The 22559-nt window shown below is 34.4% G+C and overlaps 1 protein-coding gene across 1 annotated transcript in view; it reads right to left on the bottom strand.

The window, feature by feature from the left end:
• Positions 1 to 14373: 14373 nt before the first annotated feature.
• The window catches only part of BRIP1 (BRCA1 interacting DNA helicase 1), a 201940-nt gene continuing 193754 nt past the window's right edge, over positions 14374 to 22559 (bottom strand). The window contains exon 21 of the mRNA XM_033846862.2: positions 14374 to 20985. Coding sequence (XP_033702753.1) covers positions 20980 to 20985 — 6 coding nt within the window. The 3' untranslated portion in view covers positions 14374 to 20979. The remainder of the gene's footprint in view (positions 20986 to 22559) is intronic.

Raw genomic sequence — 22559 nt, 5'->3', positions numbered from 1 at the left:
GACATAAAATCAGACACAAAGGCCAATGGAACAGAACAAAGATCCCAGCAATAAACCCATACATATACAGTCAGCTAATTCTTTGACAAAGGAGTCAAGAATACACAATGACAAAAGGTTAGCCTCTTCAGGAAATGGTGGTGAGAAAACTGGATATCCATATACAAAAGATAAAACTGGATCCTTCTTTTACATCATACATGAAAATCAACTCAAAACAGGTTCAAGACTCAAATGTATGACCTGAAACTGTAAAACTCTTAGAAGAAAACATAGGGGAAAATCTCCTTGACATTAGTCTTGGCAATAATTTTTTGGATATGACACCAAAAGCATAGCAAAATCAAAATAAATAAGTGGGACTGCATCAAACTAAAAAAGCTCTTGCATAGCAAAGGAAACAATCATCAGAGTGAAGAGACAACCAATGGAATGGAAGAAAATATTTGGAAACTATATATCCAGAAATATGTATAAGGAACTCATACTACTAACAGCAAAAACCCAAATAATTCCATTTAAAAATGAGCAGAGGAACTGGACATTTTTTCCAAAGAAGACATACAAGTGGGCAATGGGTATATTAAAAGGTGCTCAACATCACTTATAATCAGGGAAATGCAAAACAACAATGAGATATCACTTCACATCTGTTAGGGCAGCCATTATTTAAAAAATAAGAGATAAGTGATGGAGAGGGTATAGAGAAAAAGGACCCCTTATACACTATAGTGAAAATGTAAATTGGTATAGCCAATATGGAAAACAGTATGGAAGTTCCTAAAAAAAATTAAAAATAGAACTACCATGTGATCCAGCAATCCCATTTCTGGGTATATATCTAAAGGAAATGAAATCACTATCTTGAAGAGATGTGAGTACTCCTGAGTTCATTTCAACATTATTCACAATAGCCAAGATATGAAAACAACCTAAGTACTGTCAATGAATGAATGGGTAAAGAAAATATGGTGTGTATGTATATGTGTATATGTATATATGTTATATGCATATATATTCAAATATGATATAAAATATTACTCAGCCTAAAAAAGAAAGAAATCCTCCCATTTGCAACAACGGGGATGAATCTGGAGGGCATCATTAGGTTGAGTGAAATAAGCCAGACACAAAATACAAATACTGCATGATCTCACTTATATGTGGAATCTAAAAAAGTCTAATTCGTTGAATCAGAGAGTTAAAAGGTGGTTACCAGGGGTAGGGCAGGGAGAGGTGAGAAAAATAGAGAGATGTTGGTCAAAGGATACATACTTTCAGTTATAAGTTTTAGAGACCTAATGTACAACATGGTAACTATGGTTAATAATAATGTATTGCATACTTGAAATTTGCTAAGAGAGTAGATCTTAATTGTCTCACCACACACACAAAAAAGGTAACGATGTGAGGTGATGGATATATTAATTAGGCTGATGGTAGTAATTATTTCACAATGTATCAAATATCAAAACATCACATTGTACATCTTAAATATATACAATTTTATTTGTCAATTATACTTCAATGAAGCTGGAAAAAAAACTCAGATGTATTGTAAATCTAAATGAAAATAGTAAAAAAACAAAGGTACTAGATAATTTTTTTTTTTTTTTTTTTTTTTTTTTTTTGCGGTATGCGGGCCTCTCACTGCTGTGGCCTCTCCCGTTGCGGAGCACAGGCTCCGGACGCGCAGGCTCAGCGGCCATGGCTCACGGGCCCAGCCGCTCCGCGGCATGTGGGATCTTCCCAGACCAGGGCATGAACCCGTGTCCCCTGCATCGGCAGGCGGACTCTCAACCACTGCACCACCAGGGAAGCCCTAGATAATTTTTAAAGTGAATATTTTCACTCAAATAGGTACTATAGTAATAAATTTTACAGCCCATAATAATTGCTTTATGTATAAAATGCTTGACAATAACTCATTCTTAGTAAAATTTGTAATTTATGAATTTGAGGGGATTCAGTTCCTTGATAAAATATAAAATAATAAATATTCTTCCCTAAAACTCACTGGTGAGAAAAGATGAAAGACAATCATCTAATTCCATCTACTCAAAACTTTTAAACCAGATTATAAAGCTAAGTCGACCTGAACCCTTCACGGGTGAGGATTTCATTTCCACGGCTGCAATAATTTCATTTGTGGCCAAGTCTCAGCTCCAGGAGCAGACAGATTACCAAAGATGTTCTAGATCATTATGAAGCACATTCTGCATAAACCAATTATGACGAAATTGTCATATCACAAATGACAGCCAATTTCATGCATTTCATAGCCACTGAATTTATGTAATCACAACAGTAATAGAAATTGAACAAGAAAGATGTCATTACATATAATTCAAAATCTTAGATAGATATTTTACAAATAAAATTCTGTGGGTCAGCAAATAAGATTTTAAGAAAAATATGTTGTAGGAAAATGTAGAGATATAAATATATTGATTAAAAATTATATTTTCATGATTACTTTTTGCTTATTTCTATCTCATTGATTCATTTTAAGAGAAAACTAACATGTAAGTTTAAATAATATATTTAATCTTTTTTCCTTCTATATTATTTCATTCATAAAAGTGGATGATAAAATATACCAAGGTAAAAGAGCAATGCTTACAAATTTCTCACTTTCATCCTACTTTTAACCCATGGATTCTGAATGGTGTGCTATAATATACACAAAAGGAAACAGTTTAATAAACATAATTAGCAATTATTTCATGCATTTTTCAATATGAAAGCCTGTTACAAACTAAGAATTCACATGAGCTTTTCCTAAGACTGTTATTTATAGTGTGTTTGCAATAATAATAAGACCCAACCTGTTAGAAAATAAGTAAAGGACAAATTAATAATGTCATCATTTTGGTCTAATGATGCTTAATGCAGTTTTAGCAATCTGCTCAAGACAAAAGGTGGCCACTCAGACATAACCAATTATGCATTTGTGTGACAGATGAAATCTTTAATGATGAATCTGATTAACATTCAATAATAAACGTACAGGCTGAGAAAATGACCAAGCTACTGCTTCAAACATCAACTAAGGCTTTGTTCAGATTGAGGTCAGACTGGTATTCCAGAAAGGTGCATTAAAATAGAAGTTTATCAAATGTGTTAACATGGATTCCCCTAAAAAAACACAAAATCCTTGTTACACAAAGGTCACCTTTTTAACAGCTGACTTGTCTGATCAGTTAGGAAAATAAAAGACCAAACTTCTTTATGAGTTGTATGTATTTAATTTTTTAGAGAAGTTTTAAATCAATTTGGTTTGCTTTCCAAACACTAAAAATATGATAAAATCATGCCATCGGAGATTTAGTAGTCCCATTGCTTAAGTTTTTCTACCTATGGTCCTTTCTGAGCAACTTGAAGGGATTGTTTCACTCAGATTTATATTCCTAAAATGCCTTGGATCCCACGGGGTTTGATAATTGTTTCTTATCTAAATAAGCACTAGTTAATAAAGTATGAAAGAGACGAGATTAGGTGAGGATATCTCAAACTGTATTTTTAAAATGTTTTATTGAAGAATAGCATACCTATAGAAAAGTGCACAAATAAAAAGTTAAACACATTGATTTTCACAGAGTGAGCACACCCATTGACCAATAACTGGATTAAAAACACTAAACATCAAGAAGCAGCATCCTAAAGGCCCCTTCTGGTCACTATATCACTTCCTTCCAGTCCATTAACTTCACTTTAAACACCATACATTAATTTGGCCTGTTTTTGAACTTGTGTCTGGCTTTTTATCTCAACATTATATTTGTGAAATTCTTCAATGTTTTTGAGCACAGTTATAGGTCATTCAGTCTCATTGTGCAAATAGATCACAATATGTGTATATCCATTCTACTATAATGGTAAATTTTGTATTATTTATCCATTCTACTACAGTTGCCACTTTATAGCTATAATGAATTGTGCTGCTACAATCTTGTACATGTCTTTTGTTAAACATATATACACATTTCTGTCGGGCATATATCAAAAAGTATTTCTGGGGCTTAGGATATACATATATTCAATTTTATTATAAACTGTGAAACAGTTTTCCAAAATGGTTATACCAATTCACATTCCCACTAACAGTGTCATGAGAGTCTGGCTGTTCTACACTGTTGCCAATCCTTAGCATTTTTCTGCCTTCATTTTAGCCATTCTTATAGGTATATAGTGGTATTGCATTATGGTTTTAATTTGCATTTACCTGATGATGAGGTTCACATATTTATTGGCTATTTGAATACCATCTTTTTGTGAAGTACCTATTCAAGTCTTTGGTCTAGATTTTGCCTTCCAAGCCAAACTGCAACATCTGCTGAAAGTGATTATATTAACCAACATGTAAATAAAATTTGAGTTTTTATTATATTTTAATTAATTAATTTTATTTTGGGTCTTCATTGCTGCACACAGGCTTTTCTCTGGTTGTGGCTAGCGGGGGCTACTCTTCGTTGCAGTGCATGAGCTTTTCACTGCGGTGGCTTCTCTTGTTGTGGAGCACGGGCTCTAGGCTCATAGGCTTCAGTAGTTGCAGCACGCAGGCTCAGTAGTTGTGGCTCGTGGGCTCTAGAGAGCAGGCTCAGTTGCAGGCTTAGTTGCTCCATGGCATGTGGGATCTTCCCAGACCAGGGCTCGAATCCATGTCCCCTGCATTGGCAGGCGGATCCTTAACCACTGCACCACTAGGGAAGTCCCTATTCTATTTTTTTTTTTTTTTTTTTTGCGGTATGCAGGCCTCTCACTGCTGTGGCCCCTCCCATTGCGGAGCACAGGCTCCAGACGCGCAGGCCCAGCGGCCACAGCTCATGGGCCCAGCCGCTCCACGGCACGTGGGATCCTCCCGGACCGGGGCACGAACCTGCGTCCCCTGCATTGGCAGGCGGACTCTCAACCACTGCGCCACCAGGGAAGCCCCCTATTCTTTTTTTTAAATGTGAAAGGAATTGAAATATGTCACCATGTTTAAGTTTCTGAGCTTATACTGAAACAAAAACAAACAATCAAAAATCATCACAAATGTAGGATGCTAGTGAATCAACTCATTATAATAATTGTGGTAAAGGAAGATATCAAGTATTTACCCTGACTTTCCTATCTAAACTGTACCTCTGGGAACTAAATAGCACATAAGGAGAAGTTCTTCTTCATAAAAGTACTCTGTATAAAAACCGAATGAGAGAATATCACTATTTTGCAATCCCTAATGAATTAATGGCTCTAGGTGTTGAGTATCAGTGGCTGTTAACACCATCAAAAGAAAAGAATACAATAACACCTGTGAAGTAGGTTGTTAAAAAAAAACACAACTAGGTATACTAAAAGACATAAACTTTTTTTTTTGAAGAGACAGAGTGTTAAAAGCAGACTCAGATATGGCAGAGGTGTTGAAATTACCATACTGGGAGCTTAAAACATACATGATAAATATATTAAGGGCTCTAATGGAAAAAGTGGACAGCATGCACGAATGGATGGATAATACAAGCAGAGAAATGGAAATTCTAAAGATAATCTAAAGGAAATGCTAGAAATCAAGAACACTGTAATAGGAATAAACAATGCCTTGATGGGCTCATCAACAGATTGAAGACACAGGTCAGGAAAGAGTCAGTGAACTCAAAGAAATGTCAACAGAAACTTCCAAAAGTGAAATGCTAAAAGCAAAAACGAATGAAAGAGAACAGAATATCTAAGAAATGTACAATAATTACAAAGGGTGTAACGTGTAATGAGAATAGCACAAGGAAAAAAAAAGAGAAAGGAACAGAAGAAATGCTTGAAACAATAATAACTATTTCTCAAAATCAATGATAAACATCAAACCACAGATCCAGGAAGCTCATAAACTACTAGAGAGGAAAATTCCAGAAAACCTGCACCAAATCATATCATATTCAAACTTCAGAAAATCAAAGACAAACAGAAAATCTTGAAAGAAGCCAAAGGAAGAAAACACATTACCTACAGAGGAGCAAAGATAATAAATACATTGGACTTCTCTTCAGGAAATATGCAAGCAAGAAGAGAGTGGAGTGAAATATTTAGTGTTAAAAGAAAAAAGAAACAAACCTAGAATTCTGTATCCAGCTAAGTTATCCTTCAACAGTGAAGAAGAAATAAATACCTTCCCATGCAAACAAAAATTGAGGGAATTTGTTGCCAGTAGACAACTTTCAGCCTTTGCAAGAAATGTTAGAAGAAATTCTTCAGAAAAAAAAGAAAAAAATTTGCTCACTGTTATGGGCTAAATTGTGTTCTCCTCAAAATTCATATTTTCCCATATTTTTTTACCTACTTGCTTAGTGACTGCTCTGGAGATTACAATTAGCATCTTAAAACAATCTATTTCAGATTAATAGTATCTTAATTTTAATAATATACACCATCTTTTCTCTGATATCTCCATTCCCTCCTCCTTTGTACTATTATTACCACTCAATTTACATCTTTATTATAAGCTCATCAACAGTTTTATAATTGTTATTTTATGTTGTTGTTATTGAAAAGAGATAGATAAAAAGGATTATGAACAAACATACATTTACACTGTTATATATACTTATTTCTGTAGTTACTTTTACCAGTGCTCTTTACTTCTTCATGAGGATTTGAGTTACCACCCAGAGTGTTTTCGTTTAGCCTGAAGGACTCCAGTTAGCATTTCTTGTTGGGAAAGTTTGCTAGTAATGAATTCTCTGTTTTTGTTCACCTGAGAATGTCAGAATTTCTCCTTCATTTAAACAATTTAAACCTTTTATTTTGAGATAATTATAGACTGATATGTAAGATATAGTAGAGAGATCCCATGACTTTTTAATTATTATTATTATTATTTGTTGTTGTTGGCTGCATTGGGTCTTAGTTGTGGGATCTTCGTTGAGGCATGTGGGATCTTTTGTTGTGATATGTGGGCTTCTCTAGTTGTGGCACATGGATTTTCTCTCTCTAGTTGTGGCACGCGGGCTGTGTAGTTTGTGGGCTCTCTCACTGAGGCACGCAAACTCAGCAGTTGTGGCATGAGGGCTTAGTTGCCCCACAGCATGTGGGATCTTAGTTCCCTGACCAGGGATCGAACCCGTGTCCCCTGCATTGGAAGGAGGATTCTTTACCACTGGACAACCAGGGGAGTCCCGATCCCATGACTTTTTACTCAGTTTCCTCAAGTGTAATATCTTGCAGAACTTGAGCATATCAAAACTAAGATGTTGACATTGAAACAGTCAATATGCAATATTTCCATCGTGACAAGGATCTCTAGTGTTGGCCTGTTATAGCCACACCCAATGTGCTCCCACCCGAACTTCCTCCTTAATCCCCGACTAGTCTGTTCACCACTTGAAGAGTTTGGTCATTTCAAGAATTTTATATAAGTGGAACCAAACAGTATGCAATCTTTTGAGATTGGCTTTTTACTCTGCATAATTTTCTGGAGATTTGTCCAGGTTGTTGTGTGTATCAATAATTCATTCCTTTTATTGCTGTGTAGTATTTCATAGTATGTATATAATGTTTGTTTAGTCAGCTATTGAAGAACATCTGGGTTGCTTTCATCTTTTAACCACTATGAATAAAGCTCCTATAAACATTTGTGTACAGATTTCTGGGTGAACAGAGTCTTCATTTCTCTGGGATAAATACCCAGGAGTACAATTGCTGTTATATGGGTGTTGCAGCCTTAGATTTTTTTTTTTTTAAATAATTAAGACAACTTTTAGAGCAGTTTTAGGGTCACAGAAAAATTGAGAGTAAGGTCAGAGATTTCACATATATTCCCTGGCCCCACACATGGATAGCCTCTCTCTTACCAACATCTCCCACAAGAGTGTACATTTGTTATAAGTGATGAACATACATTGACACATCATAATCACCCAAAGTCCACAGTTTACATTATGGTTCACTCTTGGTGTTGCATTCTATGGGTTTGGACAAATGCATAATGATACTATAATAATTACATGTATCCATCATTATAGTATCACACTATACTATACTATCTTTGCCATAAAAGTCCTCTGTGCTCTGCCTATTCATCCTTTCCCACCATTCCCAAACCCTGACAACCGCTTATCTTTTTATTGTCTCCATAGTTTTGCCTTTTCCATAATGTCATATAGTTGGAATCATACAGTATGTAGCCTTTTCAGATTGGCTTCTTTCACTTAGTTCTATGCATTTAACGTTCCTCAATGTCTCTTAATGGCTCAATAGTTCATCTTTTTAGTGCTGAATAACATTCCATTGACTAGATATACCAAAATTTATGTATTCACCTACTGAAGGGCATCTTTGTTGCTCCCAAGTTTTGGGAGTTATGAATAAAGCTGCTATAAACATCCACGTGCAAGTTTGCAACTTTTTTGAGTAAATACCAAGCAGAGCAATTGCTGGATTCTATGGTAAATATATGTTAATTGTGTAAGAAGACTGCCAAACTGTCTTCCAAAGTGGCTGTACAATTTTGCATTCCACCAGCAATGAATGAATTCCTTGCTCCACATCCTCATCACCATTTGGTGTCAGTGTTCCTGATTTTGGCCATTTTAATAGGTGTGTGGTGGTATCTCAGTGTTTTGTTTTTTTGGTTTTTTTTGCGGTACACGGGCCTCTCACTGTTGTGGCCTCCCCCGTTGCGGAGCACAGGCTCTGGATACGCAGGCTCAGCGGCCATGGCTCACGGGCCTGGCCGCTCTGCGCCATGTGGGATCTTCCCAGACTGGGGCACGAACCCGTGTCCTCTGCATCGGCAGGCGGACTCTCAACCACTACGCCACCAGGGAAGCCCAAGAAGTGCTATCTTAACTGAGGAGGATTTGTATGTTTTCGATTGACACAATGTTTTAATAGTTGCCAAATAGGATGCAAGTGTTTGCTATAATATTTTGGAGTTTTTTCCCTCCAGATTTTCTTACTCACCACTGAATTACTCTTGGTTTTCTAATGCTGTCCAGTGAAATAAAGGTTTCAAGCTATATACGTGTAGGTCTATAATCAAACCATATATGTGAACTGCAAAAACATTCCTTCTACCTTTTCTATTGACATAAGAGTGTTATACCACCTAAAGCAGACAAGATATTCTTATGGTGTAATGTGATTTTTTTATTGATGCAGTCATTTAAAGAGTACTAGTATTCAAGTACTAATTTAGTATAAATAGGAGCAAAAAAATAGAGAAGGGTTATAAATAGGCATAAATGAGAGAAATAAGGCAATAAGAAGAAACAGATTTACAGAAAATGTTTAAAAACTAATATTATTCAGTGGGTGTTTTGAAGATAAAAGGAAAAAGGGAGATGTTAAGAATTGTAAATCAGAGAAAATGTAGTTTGTTTATCCTGCATGGTAATAAAAATATAAAAAAATATATCTTCTACAAGCTATTAAGGTAAATATGATGCATCTAGGTTAAAAATATTAACATCTCTAGAGAACACCTCATTTTCCTCAATAAGATGCCAACAATAGCTATAAAAACCACCCTCAGTAAAGCCAGAAACAGCAGAACTAATCTTTCATTTGCATGTAGTACATTTACACAGTCATTTCAGATTTTAGATCTCCAAATATCTTCAATGCTTAAAAAGAATCATTATATTAAAACAAGCAAAAAAATATCTGAATTTTATTGTGCTACTATTAGGTGAGATTAAACAAGAGAATAAAAAGTGAGTTATATCTCAGCAACACAGGTGATGGTTATGTTCGGTTAACATATGATAAATGATATAATGTCCTAACTCACTAATAAAGTGTGTGATATGGATGGATATGATATAGGCATAACTATAAAAGAGAAAGCCATATTTGAAAGCTAATCCCCAGTGGTCCCAACCAAAATAAGGTTATGCTTACCCTCCTGTCTAAATTTACCCTCCTGTCTAAATTTCTTATCAGGCAAGACAATGGAACAAAACCTTGTTACAAAATCTTTATTACATTTCCAGTTGGGAAGAGTAAATTAAAAGAAATAAAATATATAACCCTGCCAGAACTTTTCAATGTTCCCATACTGCCAATTTTACCTTCCTTGGAAGAAAGACTAGCTCTATTTTTTTCCCACAGAGAAGTATTACTTGTAAGGCATAATTCACCAGCCCACCAAGGAATAGTACTTAACTATGCTCTTCCTGTGAGCATTCAATTAACTGTATGCTTATAAATGGCATTTCCTCTGAATGTATATTGAAACTCACCTTATAAAATCCACAGCAGTAGAGCATTTCTTGTTTCTAAGGGACTATGATACCATTTCATGATGCTAAAACAGGAACATTATAGTTTAAGTTGTTCATATACCTACCTATCATCAGACAACTTAAAAACTAAAATGGTAAATGTTCTAACCTCTAATTTTGCTAATGCTGGGATAATGAATGATCCTGTTCTTTTTAATAACTAAAGACTTCTAAAGCAATATTAATAACAATAATAATGTACCATTATTATCATTATGATTATTGTTGCATGAGCTCTTGCATCATCATTCCAGGCACCATTCTAAGTGGTTTATAGGAATTAACTCATTTAATCTTTATAACAACCGTATTGGTTAGGTATTATTATTTCCCCAGTTTTGCACAAAAATAAACTAAAGCACAGAGAAGTTAAGTAACTGGCTCTAGGTCATGGAGCCAATAAAGAGGCAGAAGTAGAATTTGATATCCAACCAGTCTCACTGTAGAGTTCACATTCTTACCTGCCACACTATATTACACTAGGAAAATATTTTTAAAAATCGTACTACACTTGGTTACCTGGGATTTTATTTTACTTTTTTAAGTGATGTTATTCATAGTTCTTTAAGAACATACTTAGTCTTATTCATAGAACATATCTGGTGAAAGTACTTCCATCCTCTGATGGAACTGTAAAGTCTATAACAAATTGCTTACATTACTATTACAACTTTGACTCTGCTTGGTTTAGGATGTGTGCTGGCAGTGTACCTTGAATTGGAAATCCGATCCTTATCTTACAAGGCTGATCTTTGGCTCATGTCTTTGTCTCCAATGTATATTTCATCCTGATTAGGCTTAAATGAACAGATTAAAAAACACACAGAGATAAGACAATTACTTTAATAACGCAAATTTTTAAAGTAGAATTTCACTGCAATATGGAAGCACAACGTGTCTAATTTTTCTATGCTGCCATACTAAATGGCTTTTTAGTTTTAGCTTTAATACTTCTGCTTCAATGCCAGATACTAAAGTACTATACTAGGAATAGCTCATCTTTAATAGTATACATACTTTATATATTTTTTAATTAAAAGAGAGAATGGGCCTTATTAATTATATTTGTCATCAGCATAGCAGTATAGTTATGCATAAGCAGCTCCATATTAAATTTCAAGGACAAAAATATATAAACTTACCCTTGATTCAGCAAGGTTTCTAGGGTCACTTATTTCAGCACCAATTAAAGGACACGGGAATAGAGACTGGTTGATACAATTTCTACACTGCAGGTAGATGGTTAAAGAACATTCTTCCATATTCCAGATGGCATTTAAAGATAAACCTGTCTCCATGCCTACAGAAAATTTAAAAAGGCCTTTCATAAACCCTGAACTACCAGATTCAACATCTCAATTTCACTTATAAAAGTTTAATAGAAAGTGAACCGCATGTTAAGACTGGATAATGTTTTTGAAATCATTAGTTTAATGTATTTTTTTAAAAAAGGGAAAATTTTAACGTTAATAATCTTTAGTCTAACATAGACGAGTACAGAAAATAAGTTTACAAAAAGAGTCATTGCTTACACTTGCTAATGTCTATTGTGTAAATTCATTATTTAATTTTACTCTCATAGCAACTCTGAGGTAAGTATTATTGCCCTCATTTTATGGATAAAGAAACTGGGTTTCAGGGAGTATAAGTTAAAGTTAGAAAACAGTAGGCTGGGATTTAACATGTCCAAATCCAAAACTCATGAGCGATCCCTTCGGCTTAGTGCCCTCCTAAGAATCAAAATTGTTTTCAAGAGAAAAATGTAATTCTTTGCTTTCAAATAAAACCATGTATAATTGAGAGACCTATGAACAAATCTCTATAGTCTATTGTACAATAAGAATAATCTGTTTACATTAATTGTGAAACGGTACCTCTAAAAATTTTAACACCAGTTAGTTTTAAAACAGAAATTTGATTATCACATAAAAATATGAGAATGCAATCTTTCCCGTAATAGAAGCTATAATAGAAAATACAAAAAAAAAGAAAATACATGAAGATTCATATTCTAAGAGAAGACTATTTTAAAAGAATATTACTTTAAATGCAAATAGTTCCTCAGCAATTAGAAAAAGCAAAGTAATTTTGCTCAAGCTTCTACACTGTAATATGTCTGTGGGAGTAGCATTGTTCCTTTTACAGTACATTCATAACAATAATAGGTATCACCATTATACATCTGCTTTCAGGACAAAAAGTTTCTCCATATTCTTTAGTTGAACTATCCACCAAACAAACCTCAAATATGCAAGGACAATATTTTATGTTGGACTGACTTTTTAATAAAGTGAGTAAAACTCCAAGTTTTTATGAAGTGAGAGCTCCAGGGGTTAAATGAGCACTCGCTATCTTTGGTAGGAATTAATGGTGCTATATAACAGGTGTTCAGTTATGGCGGAGAGAAGACAATAGATCAAGAGAGAACCTCTTCTATACACTCCACTCTCCCAATCTCTTTTGGGACTGAATTGCATTTGTGTCTGGAAGTCACTGAAAAAAGAGTAGTGGAAACTGAGAATGAGGAGACATTGCATGATGTAGCTAGGAAAAAAAATTAACAACATAGCCTTTCACTTCAAGCTTAAGGGTATACAGATGAAATGGGAAGGATTTGTGTAATGATAAGACTGAATCTACGCAGAGTTGTAGTTCTCAAAAAAACTTCTTATAGTCTTCCATATTGCACTAAGCCCAAAAGTTCTTAACAACCACATATTCAGTTTTTGATAAATGAGTACATTCTCGCAAGAAAGAATTTCGAATTCCAGAAAAAAATATTGAAATTGGTCAAAGCTGCAAAATACTAAAGGGACATCATTATTAGAACCATATGATCTGACCATGTTTCTGCAGACATTTGTAACCTAAGTAAACATTCAGACTTGTCATGAATGGTCCACCTTTGAGGGGGTAGCAGCAGGGAAAATCCCAAGTTATAGTTTTAAGTGTTTTTTATGCTTAAGTATTGAATGAATGGATATTATCACAGAACTTATGACTCAGTTTTTAAATGGGTAGAAAAGAAAGTTTAGATGAATCCACTGATGTTGAAAATGGGTAAATAATAGATGCTTGGTTATCTGAAGACAGGACTTTGGAATAAAAGTAATGTTTCTACCTGGCCATATTGCTTCTAGGAATGAGTGGAGTTTAGGATTATTTCTGAGTGAGTGCAGGGCCTGGGATAAATCATAATGTGTGGCCTAGTCCCTTCTACCGAACATTAAAAACAGGTATTGGCAGAATAAAAATGAACATGATGAACAGGCTTGAAAGTGGCCAAGAAATTGTAAAAGGGCAGTAGACAACCTGAGACTTATTTATGCAAAAGAAAAAGGACTTGGGTTTATAGGTCGTTTGTTTGTATATAATAAGCATACATCCCATTGTTTTTTAGGAGGAGCTGGTGGAACCCAGTACCTTTTATCCTATAGGTTGCTTCCATGAGCTACTGCCCATCCTTTACCCAGGTCAAGACTATCAACACATGCATGAGATCTGGATTTGTAGCCCTTGGGAATATTTTTTGGAAGTCATTATCAGACACAGATAGATCAATGCCTCATCTGTCCCAATGTGACATTTCTTATTTATACATTTTTGTTTTGAACAGAGTTTGAGATTCTGTTTTATCTTTTCTTCCTTTGCAATTCTTGAGACAGTGGAACTTATTTTAAAAAGCGAATTAAAAATTGCTTTTCATTTTAGAAATCACATGAAAATGAAAAAGGTGCCTTATTTACACCTGAAGACTTTAGAAAACAAGGAAGCTATATAGTCATTAAGTTTACCTTCATTATTCACTGAAGTCTGATAAACCATTTATGTGGCTTTTAAATGGTTAAGGGCAGCAATGTCATTGGTGACATAAAATACATTTTTTTCTTCTGATCTGTACTCAACTCAGTTAAGCAATGGCAAAAGGATTTTGTACAATTTAATTTAACATTCAGAAAGATTCTTTGGAGTCTCATGAGCAAGGTATTCTCAGAAAAAGCTTTCCAAAAAAATTCCTAAGAAAAGAATAAGATGAAAAATATTTAGGAAAGGCATAGCACACTAACAATGATATTAGTTTCCTAAAAACAAACAAACAAACAAAAAACTACTGGATGCAGTAATTTATTAAGGTGTTTGTATATGTATGTCAATCAGAAGACAACTCAATGGAGAATTATTGCACATAGTGGTAACAATAAAACAAGTATATTATCATTAAAATATATTATCAGCAATATGTCCTGCTTCTCATAAAAAACTCTTTAGTTAGATGAAGTCCAAAGAATGAGATTGAGTGGCTTTATAACTGGTATCTTAATTTTTATATTCTTAGTTGTCTAAAATTGTACCTTTCTCTTAGAGTGCCTTGAGAAAGAGGCTAAGTTAATATGAACTAAACTATGTTAAAAACCGTGTGGCGTGTTGCTATCAATGACCTTTGTCTAGGTACTAAATCACTCTGGGCCTCAGTTACCTCATGTTTAATATAAGGGAAGTAGATGACTTCTAAAGTTCTGGCCTACTCTAGAATATTAAAACAGTAATAAAAGTATAGTAAACAAATAAAAGCAGTACTTAACTAGAAGTTGCTAGTCTCAAGATAACATGATTCAGTTCAGTTTGTGGAACTAAACAGTGCCATAAATTGGGTACTTACTATTTTAAAGCATGTACCAGATGCAAGAGTGCCAAAGCAAACAAGGTCTTAATTTGTACAAACATACAAGTCTGGTACAAAAGACAGAAGCAAAAATAAACAACTTAATGTTGAAAATACTATGTTGAAGTTGTGCACTGCAGCGGGGAGCAAGAAAGTTAGATGAAGTATACTTAATGCATTTGGGAGGACATGGTAAGTTTTCAGAGGACTAATGCCTTAGTTGAACTTCTCAAGATGAGTATGAGTTTGTCAGGTAAAGGAGAAGGGAACTCTGCACAGATGGAAGAACATTAGCACAGGCAATGGATGTGAAACAGCATGGTTTGTTTTAAAAACTATTCTTAAGTATAAAGTTAGCACAGGGTGCCAGGAGATGAGGTTGGAGACGTTAGCAAAGACCAGATCACAAAAGTCTGGTATGTCATAGAAAACAAACTTATGGTTACCAAAGGGGAAAGGGCAGGGGGATAAATTAGGAGGCTGGGATTAACACATACACACTACTATATATAAAATAGATAACCAACAAGGACCTACTGTATAGCACAGGGAACTGTACTCAATATCTTGTAATAACCTATACGGGAGAAGAACCTGAAAAAGAACATATATATATATATATATGTATATATATATATAAAACTGAATGTGCTGTACACCTGAAACTAACATGACATTGTAAATCAACTATACTTCACTAAAATGAAAAAAAAAGTCTGTTATGTTTTCATGTAGAGTTTTGACTTGATCTTGTATATAAAAAGATTTTAAACAGGTGAGTGAAGTGATTTGTTTTTTAGACTAGTTAAATGGCAACAAAGTAGAAGGGGGACTTTTGGGGATGGACTGGTGGCAAAGTGACTAGCAAAGAACTATTACACTAGTCTAGGACTTCCCTGGTGGTCCAGCAGTCAAGACTCCATGCTCCCAATGCAGGAGGCCTGGGTTCGATCCCTGGTCAGGGAACTAGATCCCGCATGTTGCAACTAAAAGATCCCATATGCCGCAAGTGAAGATCCAGCATGCCGCAACTGAAGATCCCACACGCAGCAACGAAGATCCCACGTACTGCAACTAAGACCCGGTGCAGTCAAATAAATAAATATTAAAAAAAACACAACCATTATACTAGTCTAGAAAAGAGATTATGAAGGTCTGAATTAATGCAGTCACTGTGAAGATGGAAAGTAGGGGATAGTTGAGCGATATTGCTCAACTCAAAAACTTGGATGACCTGATATTTAATATTTGGAGAACTAGATGGATGATGGTGCCACCAGTGAAACAGGAAGAGCAGGTTTCAGAAAAGAATTGTTTTATACAAATTGAGTTTGAGATGCTATGGGATATCTAGGATGTTGAGCAGTCAGCTGGATGATGGGTCAGGAATCATCAGCAAGTAGTTCAAAACAGGATATGATTATCCAGAGGAAGCATATCAACTGGGAAGGGAGCAGGGGTGAGAAAAGAAACAACATGTAAATTTAGTCCAGTTACTGGTGGTTAGGGAAGAGAGGGGAACTAGTCAGGGAAAATACATGAGCTGAAAAGCAACGCTGAGAATCCAATCAAGACTAGAAGCCATCTACTGTAGTGACACCAATCCACACTACTATACATAAACTTCAGCAGTGCTCAACTTTCCAGTGTAGTAACAGCAAAGACAAACTGATATTAAACTAGGTTTGGGGATTCTGCAGGACTGGGATAGAATGACAAAGGTGGATAGGAGTTCAGGACACCAGCGGGAGAATAGTTCCAGTGACTGATTATGAAGTCCAAACCTGGAAGTAAGGAAGAAAGACTGAAGGAAGGAGGCTGATAAGCTGGGAGAAAACTGAGGGAGTAGGTATAGGAGGAGGAATGGAGTAGGGTGTAGTCAATGGAAAAGGGTAGATGAAATGGAGGTGAAATCATAGGAGTTGAAGTCAGAAACTGAGGCTTTGGTATTAGGTATGCTGGTAAGGTGTTAAGAAACTGGAATTGAAAGTTATGACACTTTGGTACTAGTTCTGACTCAAATGTCACTAGTTAGCTATGTTACCCAAGGTAATGTTAAGCTTTTTGAGTTGTTTTAAGGAGATTCCTTTTTTTCATCGAAAAATATTTACTAAGCACGTACTACGTGTCAAGCAGTTTACTATTCTCCAGGATGGTTTCTACCCTCAAAAAGCTAATACTCCTTAATGGATGTTAATGTACCTTCATTTAATATTAAAATGTTGTAAAATTATTCTGGAAAATGCCCCTTAGGATAAAAAGTAGGATCGTGAGGTTTGCTTTCAGAATTCCAAGACTATACCTTTCATAGAGAGATTCTGGAAAACAAAAGTGGACTAATAAAATCAATACAAAGCCCAAAAATACGTCAACCAAGACCTTGATTGTGGTCTCATTACTATGTTTTATTTTCCTCATTTATAAGAATGAGGATAATACCACCTGTGTTGCTGACTTTGGCAGGCTATTTTGAGAACCGAATGAACTAACAGTTGTCAAAGCTCTATGATACACTATACTACATGCTATACTCTAAGGCACTACAGATATACTTGTTATGTTCTTGTTTTGTTCTGTTTGGGTAAGTTAACACTCAATAATCCAGAATAGAGAAGTTAAGAGATCTGAAGATGGGCACTTCAGGAAACGTAGCATATCCTGAAATTCCTCAAGAATATATTTTAAAATTGAGCATTTTTCCATTAAAATTAAAAAAAAACCTGTTAAGAATTTTCCTGTGTTAAACAGATTATGCTGTTAACTTACAGATCCTCTATAATCTTAATTGTGCTTAACAGTATGCATATACTCAACAAACACTGCCTTGCCTGTATTACAGCTCCTATCACACTGTACTATAAATAAGTGTTTACTTATATGTGAATTAGGCTGTGAATTCCTAGTAGATATATCCTCATCATACTCATCTTTGGTATCCCTAGAGTATAGCACTGCTCTTAATACAAAGTAGGCTCTCAAAATACAGCAGATGAAAAAGTAGATGAATGATTAAATGCCAGGTAATATGAAAAGTGTCTGGATTCTTAGGGGTCACAGTGGGCCAGAGAGACAGACTTCTCAACAATTAATTGCAATACCAAACAACAAATACTACACTGGGACAAAGGCAGGAGAAATTAACTTTGTCCCAGGGTCATAATGGGCTTAAAAGGTTTACAAAATAGCTGTCATTTTTGGCTAATCAATTAGTTAGCATGAAATCCAATTCCTATTTTAGAATCCAATGTGTCAGAATAGTACTGTTTATGAATATCTCAAAGAGAATGTACAAAATTCTTTGTAAGTTAAAATTGGTAAAATCACACCCTTTGGAAAAAAAGAAAGAGAAAAGACAATCTCTGGCCCACAGCTGAAGGATTAGAGAAAATGTAAGGGATTTAATGCTGTTAGGGTAAGAATAACAAATTTGGAAAGAGAAGGGTCACTAGTCTTGAAATTAGTCAAATGAAATAGGCATTTATGAAAGCCAAGTATTCATATATAAAGTCCTGATAGAAATACATTATTAATAGAATGTATCAATTAATTTAGTCAGTAAATGTAATGTTGGGAGTACAGCAGTAAACAACACAGACTGCCCCCACCCCCAACAAAAATCCCTGCCCTATGAATTGTACATAGAATGTTCTCAGTGCAAATTACAGATTTCAGTGTTCTGCTGATGACATTTTTGTTTGTAATGTGCACACATTTTAAGATATAAAAATGAAATGTAAAAAATGGAAAATACATTTTCACAATATTTAACTACACAGAATTTTTAATAAAGCTCCAAGTGCCTTTCAGCGCTTGGACCAAATTCTAACAGGTTTATTAGTCCTTTTGAAGGTGCAGTTTCAGGATACTGAGAAAACAATTGTACTAGATTATTGTTGCAGTTTCCTAACAACTACCATTTGGACAGTGGTTCAACATTTATAAAGTACTTTCACATATTGTATATCATCTCATTTAATCATCACAATACTTTTCTTAGGTAGAAACTGCTCACTTTTTTCACCCCCAGAAAATAAAGCTGAGGCTCAATGAGTTAAAATAATATGACCAAGGCCACTCAGTAAATAGCAGGGCCAAAACTCAAAGTCATACTTTTGACCCCCAATTCTGTTATCTGTCTCCTTGTCTGATGTAAAAAAAAAAAAGCTTTTATGCACTCTATTGCATCTGATACTCATAATGTTTGATTTATTTCTTATGAAATTATTATTTATTAACATTTTAAGGTGAAGAAACAGAAGTCCAGAGAAGATAAGTAACTTGCCCAAAGTAAGTCAGCAGGTGGTATCAGAACATGTTTCCATGTCTAATGGTAACAAAGTCCATGTATATTGCCAATCAACTTTAAAGACTGAAATATGGAAATATTAATACATCAATCTACCTTACTGTAATTTAGGTTGGTCCATACTAAGGATGGCACAGAGTAATTTTTTATATTTCCTACTGCCTTCTGCTTTAGGTAACCACAAGCAATAAAATCCTGACTGGCAAGGTGGATTACTTGGGTCCTTTTACAACAGATACAATAAAAGAGATCAATGTTTGAAAGGATGGTTAACATTTAAATATGAATACCACAACACTAGTTTGAAAAAAAGGGAAAATATACCAAGACAATTCTTGATCCAAAATAACAACAATCAGTATTTAATATCTCTATATCTTTTCACTATATATGAATCATACATAAAAGACGATGGCATCTAACTTAGTTTACATACATGACATGCCACCTGTACAATCAGTACTTTGTAACAGAAAGGAGACAAAGGAAACCTTTTAAATTAAGCTTTGTAAATACAGATGTAAAATCATGTGAAATGGTGAAATTTTGGGTAAAAGCACAAGAGAATCAAAATCACAAAAGACCAAAATTAAAAAACACAAACTATAAAGCATACTAAAATATGTACCTCACTGTACCTTGTGAACAAATATTCCTTTTAATCAGAATTTACCATTAGATTTTCAAAGGTTAATTTCTGGGAATACAATTTTTGTTTTCCTTGTAATACATTGAAACTTGTTTATTATAGAGTAGAATTTGGTATAAGATGGGTTGTTTTGGATCTTGTCCAGGAGTTCAGTTACTGAAAGCACTTCATTATAAGATGGCTTCACCAATAAGGTGATCCACTGGCTCAGATCACATGGATTTTACAACAAGGCCCCATTGTAGAGTACAGGAAGCCAGGCAGCTAATGGTCTATCAAATGAAACCTTAAGAAACAAAATGCTTTTTTTTTTGGTAGACATGAAAATTGTTTCAGGCTAGAGAATCATAAGCCTAGGTCATCTATTTAAATTTCCATTTCCTGAAGTGATGTCTTTATGTTTAATCGCTGCACAGATACTTTATATTAAAGTTTTATCTTCCTTAGACATTCACTGTTTGATGTGGTATTAAATTTATTTTTTATTATGAAAAAGTTCAGAAAAAATAAGTTCAGTTTTAATACTGCCTTTTTATTTACAAAAAATTGACTGCATTTGTCTATAAAAATAGACAAGACTCTACCACAAATTCGTAACAGTTAAAGTAAAATCTTGTGCAGCTTACTGATAAATCTGAGGCTGAAAAGATCATGAGCAAGAATAATTCTGTAGTAAGCAAATACCAAAATAATGCCATCAGAGATTAAATAACTAAATAACCAGTCTTTCAAGTGATTTTACAATAGGTGTTTTGACTTCATGGAGTTTTATAAGCAATTTCAAAGAATTAAATATTGAATGTGTTTTACTACAGGAACATAGCATGAGAAGGTCATATTGCAGAAAAATAATATGGAAAAGCATGTGAACTTAGAAACAATACAAAATTAAAAACCACTTAATAATTAAATGCATAGTAGTAGCACAAAGAGTTGTCATTAATTTCCAACACAATTATTAAAGGTTTTAAATGATTCATGTAAACTTTAAAAGTCACGTCATGAAGCATCTACTCTTCACAATGTACCTTTCTTCCATGAACCAAGCCCCTTCTCCAGCTGGTAGTTTTCCTGATTCGTGGCCTGAATGTTCTATGTATTTTCAGCCCTTAAATAAATTCAGTATTAGATGATTATTTCATATGCATGGAACGGGTAAGGCAAATTACTTGATAAACAATTTCTATCTTATATATCTCAGCCTTAAAAAATAAACGAGACAAGTAACTTACCCTTCCTACTACACAATGCTTCTTTATTGTCAGTTTATCTCCTATCTGTCTATCTGTCTATCTATCTATCTATCTATCATCATTAGGGAAGTCTTTGTATAAAGCAAGAGTGTACTCCAGATACATGATTGATTTACCAAGTAATAATTGAGGGCTTGCCATGTGCCAGATACTCTTTTAAATGCTTTTACATGTTTTAACTTAAACTTTCTAAAACATCTCTTTAAAAAGTATTTTATCACTAATGAAAATGTTTTACCTCACACTCTTTATAAAGGCTAGACTTTACTTCTTGCAATACCAACCTGGTCAAGGCTGTGATCTGAGGAGACTATATACCTGATTCAACCATGATACCATTGTACAAAATTTTTGAAGCACCTCTTGGAATTACTAAAAGCTTGTGCCACATCTCTATGTACATTCTCAGTAATGGAAATTTTTAGCCTTGGAGAGAATTAGATTTTGGAAAGAATAAATTGTATCTAGGGAAAGGGATGGTATTTGAGATCAAGCTGGATAATAACACTAAAAAATAATGTGTTTGATTTTTCTCAGGTAGTTTACCAAATCTTCTAAGGGCAATTTTAAGGATTCAAAAATATTTTAATTGCAGCACTGGTAAAATAAATACTTGCTTCCCAAGTTATTATGTACATATTCATACAATTATTCATGTTACCTTTTATACAAATGGTTTGCTTTATTTTAAGCATTTTGCAACCAAAGCAAATGAAAATTTATTCAGAATAAAATATCAACATATATTCCTTTAAATTATGGATTTTTAAAGCTGAAAGGGATTTGCATGATTTTATAGTACTAAAGTACACATTTCACAGATGAAACTAATTCCCCAAAAGGCATGGTGATTGCCAACATGACTTAGCAAATTAGTGGCAGAGCCAAGAATAGAGCCCAAGTCTCTTGTCTTCCACCTGGTATTTTTTCTACTACCACACCACCCTTGATGTGTGGATTAAGAACTGTTCCAAAGATGACAAATGATTTCACCCTTTCAAAACAATTTAAAAATTACCTTCTAATCCAGTGCTTGAAACTTTTTACTGATCACCTAAGAAAAAGATCTAATACTAGGTGGGACTGAATATATCCCAATCTGCAGATAAATTCTTTAACTGGTAAATTATCAATTTAAATTTCTTTGAACTATGCTTAGAGTTGTAACATCCAATGTTATAGAAACAATTAAGCTGTATTCAATATAAATGTCATCAAAATGAAAGTAAACATATGCATATATAATAAATCATTGTTCCAAATGAATATAAAAGATACCTGACTGCTGAGAATTTTGACGTGAAAATAATAAACCGCATCAACAACTTGAACAGCTCATAAAATTTCGATTCAAATCACTCCAAGAAGGCTAAATGTCTATTGAGTAACAGATGTTTCTTGGAAAAGATTGGTGAATGTATTTTTGGAA

Source organism: Tursiops truncatus, chromosome 20, assembly GCF_011762595.2.
Source record: "Tursiops truncatus isolate mTurTru1 chromosome 20, mTurTru1.mat.Y, whole genome shotgun sequence".
Lineage (NCBI taxonomy): Eukaryota > Metazoa > Chordata > Mammalia > Artiodactyla > Delphinidae > Tursiops > Tursiops truncatus.
Note: the sequence above shows the minus strand (reverse complement) of the source record. Positions and strands in the feature narration are given on the sequence as shown.